Source organism: Meriones unguiculatus, chromosome 7, assembly GCF_030254825.1.
Source record: "Meriones unguiculatus strain TT.TT164.6M chromosome 7, Bangor_MerUng_6.1, whole genome shotgun sequence".
In the NCBI taxonomy this organism is placed as follows: domain Eukaryota; kingdom Metazoa; phylum Chordata; class Mammalia; order Rodentia; family Muridae; genus Meriones; species Meriones unguiculatus.
In genome coordinates this window covers 110,521,162-110,534,636 of record NC_083355.1, presented here as the reverse complement: position 1 = coordinate 110,534,636, position 13,475 = coordinate 110,521,162, and the positions used below count along the sequence as shown (strand labels likewise).

The window sequence follows — 13,475 nt, the reverse complement described above, 5'->3', positions numbered from 1 at the left end:
CGTCTCGTTGATCAGACACATGTAAGGGCTTGAAGGCCCCAGCATCCCTCTTGCTCCCAAAGTTGAACTTGAATTTCTAATTCTCTTCCATTCTGTTTGTCTGGTATTTTGTTGTTGCTTTGAGGCTGGGTCCCACTACGTATTCCTGGCTGGCCTGGAACTTGCTATGTAGATCAGGCTGGGATCAGCACCTCAGACTTACAGAGATGCTCCTGTCTTAGCACTCCCCAGGGCTGGATTAAAGGCATGGCTTGGGCTTGCTTCTTTCCGACTCAGGGGTTTCACTGTGTAGCTCAGACTAGCCCTGAATGCACCATCCTCCTGCCTCAGCCTTCTGAGTGCTAGAACTGTAGGTGTGAGCCACCACCCCCTCTAGCTGTTGGTTTTTTTGGAACTCTTTCATGTTCACGGTGCTTGTACTGTATTCAAGTCCACAGGTTCTTCAGGGACAGAATCGGTCTGGAATCCCTGTTGTTATATCTTATGATACCACAAGGTGGCGCCTCAGAGCTGTCGGCCACTGTTTTGTTTTTTTTTAAATGCGATGGCGCCGTGGTTTTGGGAGTCTGGGTAAATTGAATGGGATGATGGCAGCAGCGGCCTCACGGAATTCTAAAGAGGACAGCTGAGAGTCTGGAGGTTAGCGTGGAACACCACGGGCGAAGTGCTCAGCACCTTGCGGGGCAGGGGCAGGCAGGTCAGCAAGCCCTGTAGCACAGACAGCCTTTGAACTTGTGTTCTTCCTGCCTTGGTCTCCCCAGAAAACTGAGTACAGGTGAGCACCTGCAGGTACAGCTTCATTGTTATTGTTTTGTTCAGAAAGTATGTTGTGATGTAGCCCAGGCTGGCCCTGAACATTGGAGTAGCAGGCATGGGCCACTGGATCCAGCTTATAGAATATGTCTTAACAATCAGTTGTGTCAAGATAATCTTATTGAATGATGGAGTTAAAGTCAGGAAAAAAGATGTTACCTCCTCCTCAGTTTTTGGCATCTGATAGATCTTGGATTGAATGAATTTCCTACTCCTTTTTCTATGGTGCCACAGCTATGAAATGAAGACAGCCATGTGCACAGGGCATGGGACTGCCCAAGAAGCAGCCAGACATGCTCAGGCATGCCCACGCCAATGCCTGGCCACACCTGGCTGTGTGGTCCTGAACAGATTAACTCCTGTAGACCTCTATTTATTGTTGGTTTGTTTGTTTTCAAGACAAGTTTTCTTGGTATAGTCCTGGCTGTCCAGGAATTCACTCTGTAGATCAGACTGGCCTCTAACTTACAGATCCGCCTGCCTCTGCCTCCCAAATTCTGGGATTAAAGGGGTGCACCACCATCACCTGGGTTGTCTCTTGTTTTGTAAAAAGGGCATTGCACTTTTCAGAGCTATTTGAAGAAAAACATTGAGAGGGATTCTAAGAACCAAGAACATGAGGTCCCTTCCTTCATATTCCAACTGAGTTATTTGCCTAGACCCCTTGATGGGGGAGAACCTGCGTTTAGCTGGGGGCCCAACATAGAGCCTTCAGGTGGGCGGGCTGGATCATAATCTGGGCCAGGGCATCTCTAAGGATAGAATTTGTTTGAACTAAAGCTGACACCTGTGGAGATGTCTGAGGAACTAAACCATGGTGTTTACAGAATTGTGGTGATGTGTCCTGGACATGCCAAAACAGCCTGGTAAAGGGATCAGGGCTGAGTATGCAGAGGAGAAAGTTGCCCAGGTATACCCCCTCACAAAGAACCATCCCCATCCCCCGATGATCTTTGTGTCCAGACTTACATTTTTTCCCAACTTGAGAACTATTTTTTCAGCATTGATGTGATCCAGAAAGTTGGGGTGAGGCTTTCTTCTTCGATAATCCTCTTCTGTAAAGGGAACCTCCGTGTCCTCCTAAGGGAAACACAAGGTACAAATCTAGTTCCCCAGAGCTAAGGGAAGCTGCACTGCCCAAGGAGCTGTTCCTTCCAGGCTTAAGGGAAGATCAGCTGGGTCCCAAGAATGAAACCCACATCTCCAGAGAGTTAGCACAGAGTAACTCCGACAGTCCTCATAAGGAAGTGATAAATATTTCCAGTGATGGACTCTGTAAAACTCATCAAAATGTACTCCATGGACACATGCAACTATTATGTGCCTACTGAAACAAAAAGTACTCCTTAAAAAACCAAAATGCTAGGCCTGGAGGACTGTGTGGGATGGGACTTGCTTACCAGGTCTGGGTTGTGCTTTGGGATAAGCAGGAAATTCATTTTGTTGTGACCTCAAAACAAATGATAACAGACCTGCAGGGGTCCTTGACTGTTCAGGTTCTGCTGTAGACACCAAAGGAATTATAGATGGCAGTAGGCCCTGGGTAACAGATCTGGCTCTGTGACCTAGCTTTGGGACATTACTCAGAAATCAGTCTCTCTCCTGGCTACAGCTGTATGGTGAATGTCAGAAAGACTGCTAGCTGTAAACCACAAGGCCAAACTGAAGTTCTGTGTTCACTAACAAAACGGAGGCCTTTTGCTTGTTCTGTGTTTTGACGTAGGGTCTCAGGTTGCTCAGGCTGGTCTTGCATTTGAGAAGGGAGTTGACCCTGAACTTCTGATTCTTCTGCCTCTGTAAGAACTAAAGTTAACCTATAAGCCTGACTTGCCCAAGAACAGATAAACGTGTAAACTCCACTTTCCCAATGACAGATAATTTCCTGGAACAGCTAGGGGCTTTAAAATAATAGCCACCGATTTTTAATCCTTTGGTCTCTCATTTGTTCTGCTGTTCATGTAAAACAACAAGTTAGCTGTTTCCACTTCGGTAAACAAGGTTGGTTGCCCCAGCTGCACAGGATAGATGTCTGGATGCATGCTTGCCCAACTGGATGATGGCTAAGTGCCACAGCCTCATGGGTTCAACCTTCATGAGCACCTGACTAAAATGATTCGGCATCATTCTCTGTGAGTGCGGGGTATGGACCTGGCCAGTATCCATCTTCTTCCACAGAATTTAATCAAGCTGTTTGAATTGGACAGCCGTAGATTTGGCTTCTCTCCTTGCAGTTTTCAGGTTTAGCACCTCTACCTCCTCAGTCCTGGGATGACAGGCATGGACCACCACATGCAGCTTATATTAACAACTGTACGTTGTTAGTGTCAAGGAAGTATGCTTTGGGGTTGCCTAATAACCTACGATATCATCGTGTGTTGCCTGCCAGGTGTGTGGCAGATGAAGTTCAGCTATGCACCCGATATAAAAAGGACCAACCTGCCACTTTGTCTCTCTTCCTCTTCCTCTCTTGCTCCTCTCCTGCTCTCTCTCCTTTTCTCTGTAGGGATGCCTCCCCTCCTCCCATTTCTGTGCTTCTGTCTGTCTCTGTCTCTCTGTCCCTGACCTCAGGGCTTCACTCAGGCCCTAACTCTCTTCTGCTTCCCTTCCCCCGAATGAACTCTTTCATATAATATTTGCTGTGGCATCATCTTAAACATAATAAGATTTAAAATAATAAGATTTAAAAATAATAAGTAAGACTACATGCTTTGAATTTATTTACAAATCTGGTTCCTGGACACCTCAGACCTCTTCCTTCTGTGTTTGCAGGAACCATGTTGTACAAGATGCTAAACTGTGCCAAGACTGTCAACTGAGAAGGGTACAAATTCCAGACAAGAAATGGATTATCACCAGAGGCATATGCATCTTCACTCTCAGCACTCAGGAGGCAGAGGCAGGCAAATCCAGGAAAGTCAGGGCTACACAAAGAAACCTATCTAGAAAAACAAAAAATAAACAAACAGATAAAATTAACAATGTGAGAATTATGTGGCATGTAGATATGAATAGCAAAGCATATTTTCCCTTCTGTGTGTGTGTGTGTGTGTGTGTGTGTGTGTTGGCAGGTGTGTGGGTGAACATGTGTGTGTATCTTGTGCTGTCCAAGCACTTTCTTTGACAGCTGAGCCATCTTCCTAACCCATGAATGTCAGTTTTTATGCCAGTATATCATTTCTGCAAATTTGCTCAGTTAAGTAGCTAGATTCCCACAGCTGCCAGCATAGTGGAGGATATGCTCTTGACTTTAAAACAGATTCTGTGGGAAAACTATAGAATGCAGTCAAGGAAATAAAATCATGCCACAGTCTATTCAGCTGGCCCAGCATTTGCAGCAAATTATAAAATGGAAGAAAAGGGCCAGGTGTGGAAATCCCAGCACCAAAGAGGTGGAGGCAGGAGGATCAGGAATTCAACGTCTTCCTTGGCTGCAGAGTGAATTCGAGCATTCTGGGCTACACGAGATCCTGCTCCAAATGACTGGAGCCAAGCTGAGAGGCAGAAGAAGATGAGGAAGGCAGCAGCCAGGTGGTCAGGGCTGTGCACCATATCCAGACCCGATCCTGACAGGTTATTGGAAGGGTTGGAGTTGTGTGTGTTTGTGTACATACATCCACAAGGTGTGCAACTTCACATGTGAATGTGGACTTACAGGTGCCAGAGCTTGCATGTGTAGGTTAAAAGACAACCTGGGCATCAGTCCTCACCTTCTCCTGGTTTAAGAGAGGCTCTGTGTGTGTGTGTGTGTATATATATATATATATATATATATTTGTAATTGAGCATCCAAGCTAGCTAGCCTTCAAGCTACCAGGGACTGACTTCCTTGTCTATTCGGGAGCTCTGAGGGGACTGACATTCTCACTGTGTGGTTGTCTTTAATGAGGCTCTGGTGGTTGAAATTGAGGACCCTCTGCCAGCACCTTCGCCCCCTGAGCCATGCCCCAGCCAGAACTGATGCTTTTTAAACAGGCCTGTAGCATGATCTGAATTATGTTTAGCAAGGTTGTCACAGACCACGGATAGGAAGGAAGAGACGATGTAAAGAATGGAATCCACCACTAGGCGGGGACAGATGGCATGCCCCACCTAGAGCTTCGACCAAACACCATGACCAAAAAGAGAAAGCTGGGGAGAGAAGATTTATTTGGCTTCCCCTTTCATATTGCTGTTCATCATTGAAGGAAGTCAGGACAGGAGCTTAAAGAGGGTAAGAACCTGGAGTCATTTGCTGATGCAGAGGCCGGGAAGGGGTGCTCTTTACAGGCTTGCTCAGCCTGTTTTGTAGAAACCAGGACTATTGGCCCACCCTCAATGGGCTGGGCCCTCTCCCATCAATCCCTAATTAGGAAAATGCCTTACAGCTGGAGCTTAGGAAGCATCTTCTTAATTGAGGTTTCCACCTTTCAGGTAATTTGTGTCGTGCTGACTAGCCAGCACACCTCCTTAAGGGTTAATCCGATGAGGCAGGCCAAGGGCCTGGTTAGGGGACACCCCTAGGAAGGTGGGTTCACTTTAAGATCATGTGCTTTTCCTTTCCAGAGTCCCCACCTTCTAATGCAGTCCCCAGAGTCCAGGCCACCCTGAGGTTTGGCTGGGTCTATTTCTTTTTCTTCTCTTCTTTCAGATGCTGTCCAGAACCTAAGGATGCTTTCTAAGCTCCCCATCAACACTTAGGCTTCCATACTAAGTTTCCAAAGCTCTCCCCACCCCTCCCCCCGCCTCCACTGGATGGCCTCAATGCAGCCTTATATCCAGCCGCCTGGCTTTGATCCTTTTCTTTACTACTCTCCTCCTCCCTCCCTGGCCCCTGTGAGGCTTACAGTCTGCCTGCCCTAGCGTTTTCCATTTAAACTCAAACACTGTCCTCATGCTTCTGTTAGCGTCTGCTCAGAAATTCTTTCATTAACGGGCCCCAACAGGGAACCCCATTTCCCAGGTGTCATAAGACGGCTCTGCTGGGACTCCCTGAGGTTTCCATCAACACTTCTTTCCTCCCCTTTAATGCTCTGACTGGCAAAGAAAATAAACCCATTCCTGCACCCTCTAGATGGCATCTGCAGCGGGCAATCGTCATCCAGTGATTTTCATAATTGAGGAAGCTGACAGCAGAGCCTGGAGCTAGAAAGTTGCCATAGATACAAGAACTAGATGGGCTGATACACTTGGGAGGATGAATTAAGAGCGCCGGTAGATAAATGTATGGGTGGATGGGTGGATGGATGGGTGGATGGATGGATGGGTGAGTGGATGGATGGATGGGTGGATGGATGAGTGGATGGATGGATGGGTGGGTAGATGGATGGATGGGTGGATGGATGGGTGGATGGATGGATGGGTGGGTGGATGGATGGATGGATGGGTGGGTGGGTGGATGGATGGATGGGTGGATGGATGAGTGGATGAATGGATGGGTGGATGGATGGATGGATGGGTGGGTGGATGGATGGATGGATGGATGGATGGATGGGTGGATGGATGGATGGGTGGATGGATGAATGGATGGATGGGTGGATGGGTGGATGGGTGGATGGATAGGTGGGTGGGAGTGAGGCTGCAGCAACTACAGTACTGAGGATTCTCTTAGCAGAAAGACAAAACTAGTTTGTGAGGGAAGATGTGGCTATGCCATCATTTTGCAGAAATGGCATATCATGGACATATTACATATTACATGATTGGCTGTCCTTTTAAACTTTTTGCTTGTTTGTTTGTTTTGTCTTTCGAGACAGGGTTTCTCTGTGTAGCCTTGGCTGCCCTGGACTCACTTTGTAGACCAGGCTGGCCTCAAACTGACAGAGATCCACCTGCCTCTGCATCCTTGAGTGCTGGGATCACAGGCGTGCGCCACTTGGCTGTCTTTTTAAATCCCTGTCTCCATCCCATATTTGTGCTAAAACCTGGTCACTATTTATCTGAAGTTTAAACTGAGCTGTCTGCTCTTGAATGTACTTTTATTTTCTAGCTTTAGCAAGTAAACTCATACTGAGTCTGGAAACAGTGACCTAGACTCACCCATCTTTTTAGCCAAAGGCTCAGCGGCAGCTTCCCAGACTATGAAAACTGCTGCTGGGTGTTTTCTGCTGCTGCTGCTGCCATCTAGGGGTGCAGGAAGGATGGAGCCTTGTAGTCCCACAGCCCTGGCTAATATGACATAGTGACCAGCCTGCCTGCTGTGTCAGCCGAAAACTCTTCCAGACTCAGCCCATTGCCAGTCCCTGTGCCTGCAGCAGAAATGGTCACATTCTGAAAAGTGGCCTGCAGGGACCCTGGCCACAGGCTTCACTAAAGAAATGGAGAGCAGTCTTAGTCTGGCCAGCTACATGGAAGCCTGTGGGTCCAAACCAGTCAGGGCTGTCAATTCAGTTTTTGCCTTCAGATGCCTGGAGGGACAGAGACCAGGCTCTGAGTTGTGAACCTTTGGGCTCGGCTCCTTTAGTCCTTAAATTCCATCACAACAGCAACAGCACATGAAGTATGCTTTACATTCAAAACAAAACAAAACAAGACAAATGACAATAAAGCCCCACAAAACAAGGACAAGCTGATGTTGCATAGGCTAGCCCAGAATTCTTAGGCTGGAAGTAACCCTCTCTTGCCCGACTCCAGAATATTTTAAGTCCACCTTCCTTTTTAAAAATAATTTATTTTTATTTTACGTGCATTGGTGTTTTGCCTGCATGTGTGTCTGTTTGAGGGTGTCAATCAGCTCACAGAATTAGACAGGTGTGAGCTTCCTTGTGGGTGCTGGGAATTAAACCCAGGCCCTGGTTTAACTGGAAGAGCAACCAGTGCTCTTAACCACTGAGCCATCTCTCCAGCCCCTGAGTCCACATTTCAGGGGAAGGTGAAAGGCAGGTAGTTCCTTGTCATTGAGTGAGGCCAATGTTTGCTTTTCCAATAAATGTTGAGTGGCTGGCACCAACTCCAGCTGGCATTCCAGCCACTGTCCTTTCCTTTCTATGCATTGAAACCTGTCAGCATTCCTGAAAACTAAGCCTGTTCATGAACAGACATAGCAACTACTGAGCTCACTCAGTGTGGCTTTGCTTTCATTTATTTATTAATTATTAGTTTATTAATTTATTGGTTTTTTTTGAGACAGGGTCTCTCTGTTTATCCCTGGCTGTCCTGGAACTGTCTGCCTCTGTCTCCCCGGTGTTGGGTTAAATGTGTGTACCACCGACCAGGCTTATTTATCTTTTAAATGAGATCAGGTGACTGTTAACTGTCCCTCCCTCCTATGTTTTAACTCTACCTTATTATTCTTTTTGCAGGGGCCTCTGTTGCTCAGGCTGGGGCTAAGCTCCTGTACTAGGGTGGTCCTCCAGCCTCAGCTTCCTGTGTAGTGGGACTTAAGGTGTGGGCCACTGAGCCCAGCCTGTGGACGACCTTACTGTGTTCTACCAGCGTGGAAATTGTGTGGGCTCCTGGATAGCTGGTTATTATTTGTGACAACTGGAACCTGTCAGTCATTCTTGTTCTGATAATTTGGCTGAGCTAGCCTCATCTCTGTGTTCTTTACTCATCCACAGAACATAGTTAGATTTTAAAAACAAGCACGGGGGGGGGGGGGGCTAACAAGATGTTTAGCAAGTGAAGGTGCCTGCTGCTAAGCATGATGGCCAGAGTCATTTAACATGGCTGATACTAAAATGCACCTTGTAATCAATAATATGTATAGCTGAGAGGCATTGTCTGTGCTGCTGTATGTGAGACTGCACAGCACTCATACTGTGCTTAGGAAACTCATTTTAGACCAGGCATCCATCTTGGTCCCTGATAACCATTTGTCTCAGCTTCAAATTCCCAGAAGCCAAGTTCCTAGTAACCTTGACCCAGTGAGCCCCTCCCTCAGAAATAAACAGACAGCCATGACCGTCTGCTTTGTTATGATATGACTAACTGCTTTTTTTTTTTTTAACTTCTGGGCATTTTTTTTTTTTTAAACTTACGCAGCCATTCAAGGACTATTTTGAGGTCGCCTTGACTACCTAATCTTGGCAGCCCAGAACAGCTCTCGGCTTGCTTGCACAGAAACTCAAGGTCTTGTGGGTTTCACCTTTAAAAACCCTTCCCTCACCCCACTTCCCCTGGCAGTCCCTAATTTGGCTGAGAGATTACTGTCCTGTTAGCTGTATCAAAAAATTTAACTAATTATAATCTGGATTGAGCCTGTGATCTTTTCAGGGTTGGGGGATGTCTTCAACCCTGTAACACCCTCACAGTTCAGACTGATGGTACCAACTGACATGTCTTGGAGAAGCGCTGGCGTGGTCCTCCACTGAGTGAGGAGCTAGCACACAGCCTCAATGTAATGAAAGTTTTGGTTTCTTTGTATGTTATATAAATATGTTTTTGTTTTAATCCCAAGTGTGGGATTGTAGTTTGGGCTGTAGTTTGCCCACACCTGTTAATTGTCTCATGCAGGGTGTGGCTTTTGCCAGCTGGTAACAGCCTTCCATGTGTGGCACAAAAGAGGGGTGTGATCTAGGACTCTGAGAGGGTAAATATGAGAGCCCAGAAGGAGACGTGGCGTTAGCATGTGGTGTTGGCGTGTGGTGAGTAGCAGTTTGGGGCAGACAGACAGCAGAGAGAAACACTTCTGAGCACAGTGGCGTGAAGGAGGGTGCTGACTGCATCTGCGATTGCTGGAGATTGGCATATAGGCCCTAAAGGACCCTTCGACCCTAAACAGCCTGGAGAAGTAGAGTTCAGAAAAGGAGCACTATACTCCAAGGCACTGGAACAGCATCGAATGACATCGGAGACGCAGCAGCGCTGGAAGAAGGCTGCCGGCTTTTGGTCACAATGTAGTAATGTGACTGGTACGCCTGGTAGGCTCTCAGTGGTCTGACTTCCACCAGAGTCATGAAGAGAGTTGGGGAATCCACTGGGCTGTGACTTCAGGAGGGTTATGGTGTGATCAGGCAATAAGAACTTTAGCTCTGCTGGGCCTGGTGGTGCATGCCTGTAACCCCAGAACTTGGGGAGGCAGAGGCAGGCAGATCTCTGTGAGTTGAAGGCCAGCATGGTCTACAAAGCGAGTCCAGGACAGCCAAGGCTACACAGAGAAACCCTGTCTCTAAAACACAAACAAATGAAACAAAGAACTTTGGCTCCACTATAGCTGTGAAGGTCCATTTTCATCACCAGCTTGACCATATTTGGGGTCATCTAGGAGATAAGTGATTGCAGCTGGGTGTTTCTGTGAGAGCATTTCCAGAGAACTACCTGAGGGGGGAAGAGCCACCAGACTGGGGTCCCAGAATGAACAAAAATGAAAAGAGAAAATGAGCTGAGCACCAGCATTCACCTCTCTGCCACTCCACTCTCTGCCACACCCTCTCCTCCAGGAAGACCCATAGCCTTTCCGTGAGGCAAGATAACCAATTCCTCCTGCCTGCTGTGGTGGCACACACCCTTAGCCCTGGCACTGGGGAAGCAAAGGCAGACAGAGCTCTGGAAGTTTGCGGTCAGGTTGGTCTACAGAGCAGTTCCAGGACAGCCAGGGCACATAGCAAGACCCTGTCTCAAAAACAAACAAGCAAGCAAGCAACCTGCTTTTGTCACAGCAATGGAAAAAATAACAATGAAATCACCTCTCCGACCCCTGTCATATACACAGTCAGGCCTCGAGCAAAGCATTGTCACGTAGTGGCACTGTCTGTCAGGCAGCATTTTAAAACTCTTAGTGGTCGTAGCAGGGGAGGTAGCTCAGTGGCAGAGTGCCTGTTTAACATACACAAAGTCCTGGGCTTGATCCTTTGACCGCATAAAAACCGAGGATAGCCACAAACGCCTGCAACCCCACCTCTCTGGGTATAGAGGCAGAAAGATCTGGAATTAAAGCCATCCTTGGCTACATAGTGAGTTTGAGGCCAGCCTGGGCTACATGAGGTGCTGTCTCAGAAAACAAAACAAAACAACATGAAAAAACAAAAAACAAAAAACCCTCACCAAACCTTGCTGGTGTGTAAGATAATTTGAATGTGGTTAGAGTAGACAAACTGTTGTATGCTAGAGATGGGGTGGGACTCAGGAGTGTGGGGATACACAGCTCACTGTAAAGAGACTTGAGCTCCACTCACTGGGTCCAGGGGTTTGGATCTCGCCCACGTCATCACTGTTGACACCAAAATGAACACCTTCCGCTTCTCAAAATGGCTGATTTCTTCATTCAGTGCTGTGGGGCCAAAAACCAGAATCCATATAAGAGCTTTTTTTTTGCTATATAGAGTGTGCGCGTGCACACACACACACATGCTTAGAAACACTTTGAGTCTATTTTCAATGTGTGTGAGTATATTCACGTGACTGAGGTGTCAGCAGACCTCAGAGGGGTCAAATCTCCCTGGAGCTGGACTTACAGGTGGTGGTAAGCTGCCTAAAATGAGTGTGGGGACCTCCGCAAGAGCCAGCACAACAGAGGGATTGGCCTTCCTGGGGGTCCACAGAAGGCATTTCTGGCTAGCTTAGGCCTCAGGTGCGGACGTAATTTTGCATGTGTCTTCTCTTCACACTGCAGCCAGCTTGGAAGGCAGGGAGGGGGCTTTGCCTCAGTGGCCCGTCTGTGGTAGAGAGCATAGGTGCGGTGGACAGGTGGACATGCAGGTTATGAACAAGGTGTGATAAGTGGGGAGAACAAAGGACGGTGAGTGAGTGTCACTGACGGGGTTCCTTCACAGGCCGTGCCACGCCTCCCAGAGTCAAGGCTTAGGGTTGCACGGAAAGAGTCTTGCTGTTGTCTGAACTTGCAGAGGGACAGAGTGAGGTCAGAGGGCCCTGAAGCTGTGAGCATCAGGGCCATTTCGGTCGTGTCAGGTGACTCCTTACCCATCCCGCACTGAGGTGTGGCTGTCCTCACCGGGAGAACAGGGACTTGGCCTAAGGTGGGGCAGCAACCCTGAACTGAGCCTAAGGACAGCATACCCTGCTCTCGCACTAATCCCACCTTCAAATGTGACTCCGAGCGTTTGTTTGCTTTCAATCCTAGTAAAGAAATTGTCTCTTCTATTTTGCTCCTTTAACTGTTCCTCTCTGCTGTGCTTCCCTTTGGCCTGTTTTGTGAATATGTGTCACAGTTCTAGGGCTTTAACTGGGTCACCTTTTTAAAAATCTGTGACATTTATAATAGGTTGAACATCTTCTGCCTGCTCCGCCCCCCTTAGACACACTTCTTGTATGCAAACATTTCCCCTCTTTGTTAGGAATTCATTCCTTTCCCGATGCCACCTTGCTTCCTTCGTTTTCTTTTCACAGTGTCCCTGAATGGCGAGGTAGAAGAATTTGACAACGTTTCAAACTAATGAGGTGTTGGTAAAAAGTAATATGTGTTATGGGGGACTGTGTCTTTTCTTTCTTTCCCTGTTGACTAGTCTGGCCTCCAACTAGCTACAGAGCAAAGGGTGACCTTGAACTTTTGTTCTGTCTGCATCTCCAAATTTGAGGGTTATGGGTATGCCACCTCATGCCTGGTGTATGCGCTGCTGCCACTGACCCGATAGCTGAGCACTCGCTCATCTGAGCCATAGCTTTCTTTTCCACCCCTCTCCTCTCTTCATATGTTAAAATTATACTAGGCATCTGGGTTTCAGGATCTCAATCCTCCTATCGCAGCATTCTGAGTTCCACACCTGCTTTTAAAGTTACATATTAAGGGGCTTGAGAGACAGCTCGGCAATTGGTGAAGAACAAGTGCTGTTCTCAGAGTTCAGATCCCATTGTGCCCACGTCAGTGTCTCACAACTGCTATAACTCCAGTTCCAATGATGTCCTCTTCTGGCCTCTGTGGGTACTCTGTGTGTGTACTCTGTGGGTACACACACACACACACACACACACACACACACACACTCCTTACATAGTAAAACAAACTCTGAAAATGTGTACAAGGTAAAATGACGAGGTCCCTGACATGTTCTCTCTAGCTTCACTCACATGGTGGCCAAGCAACTTTGCCGACAAAATGGAGTGGCTCTGACTAGATTGTCTTGCACAGAAACATTCCACCTCACAAACCACAGAACTTAAACCATGTCCTCCAAGCAGAGGAGTGAAGTAATTTTCTTAAAGAAATAAAGAAGAAAGATGTGCTCTGCACTTAAATCCCAGGAAAGCCAGTGTATTGCCCGAGTGGGTCAAGGGGTCATCCTCAAATGGAGATGCTTTTCTGTCACAGCCAAAAGTCTGTATTTACTGTCTATAATTCACAACCAAGGGCCACCCTGCAAGCAAGGGAGATAGCTTGGTATGCTGGGGCACACTAGGCTTGGACAACGTACATACCCTCCTCCCTTAAATGCATTCAGTACCCTTAACTCCATCTGCACATGCTCAGTCTTCGAAATGTATCTAGCAACGCAGTGGCCACTTAGAACTCTTATCTGCACCAGGCTGCACATGTACATGCTTTTTTCTTTCTTTCTAAGTTTTTTTTTTTATGTATATGAGTGGTCTATCTGCATGTGCACCTGTATGACAGAAGGCATCAGATCCCAGCATATGTGAGCCACCATGTGGTTGCTGGAAATTGAATTCAGGACCTCTGGAAGCACAGACACTGCTTTTAATCGCTGAGCCTTTCTCCAACCCTCTTTTATTGGGGTGGGGGTGGGGGGTAGGGTTTCTCTGTATATCCCTGGCTGTCCTGGAATTCAGTA

The 13,475-nt window shown here is 47.3% G+C and overlaps 1 protein-coding gene across 1 annotated transcript in view; it reads right to left on the bottom strand.

Annotated features, from left to right (window-relative positions):
- The window catches only part of Ak7 (adenylate kinase 7), a 63,151-nt gene that overhangs the window by 41,261 nt on the left and 8,415 nt on the right, over positions 1–13,475 (bottom strand). The window contains exons 4-5 of the mRNA XM_021649418.2: positions 10,905–10,999; positions 1,783–1,893 (exon numbers count right to left, since the gene is read on the bottom strand). Of these exons, the coding sequence (XP_021505093.1) occupies positions 1,783–1,893; positions 10,905–10,999 (206 nt within the window). The remainder of the gene's footprint in view (positions 1–1,782; positions 1,894–10,904; positions 11,000–13,475) is intronic.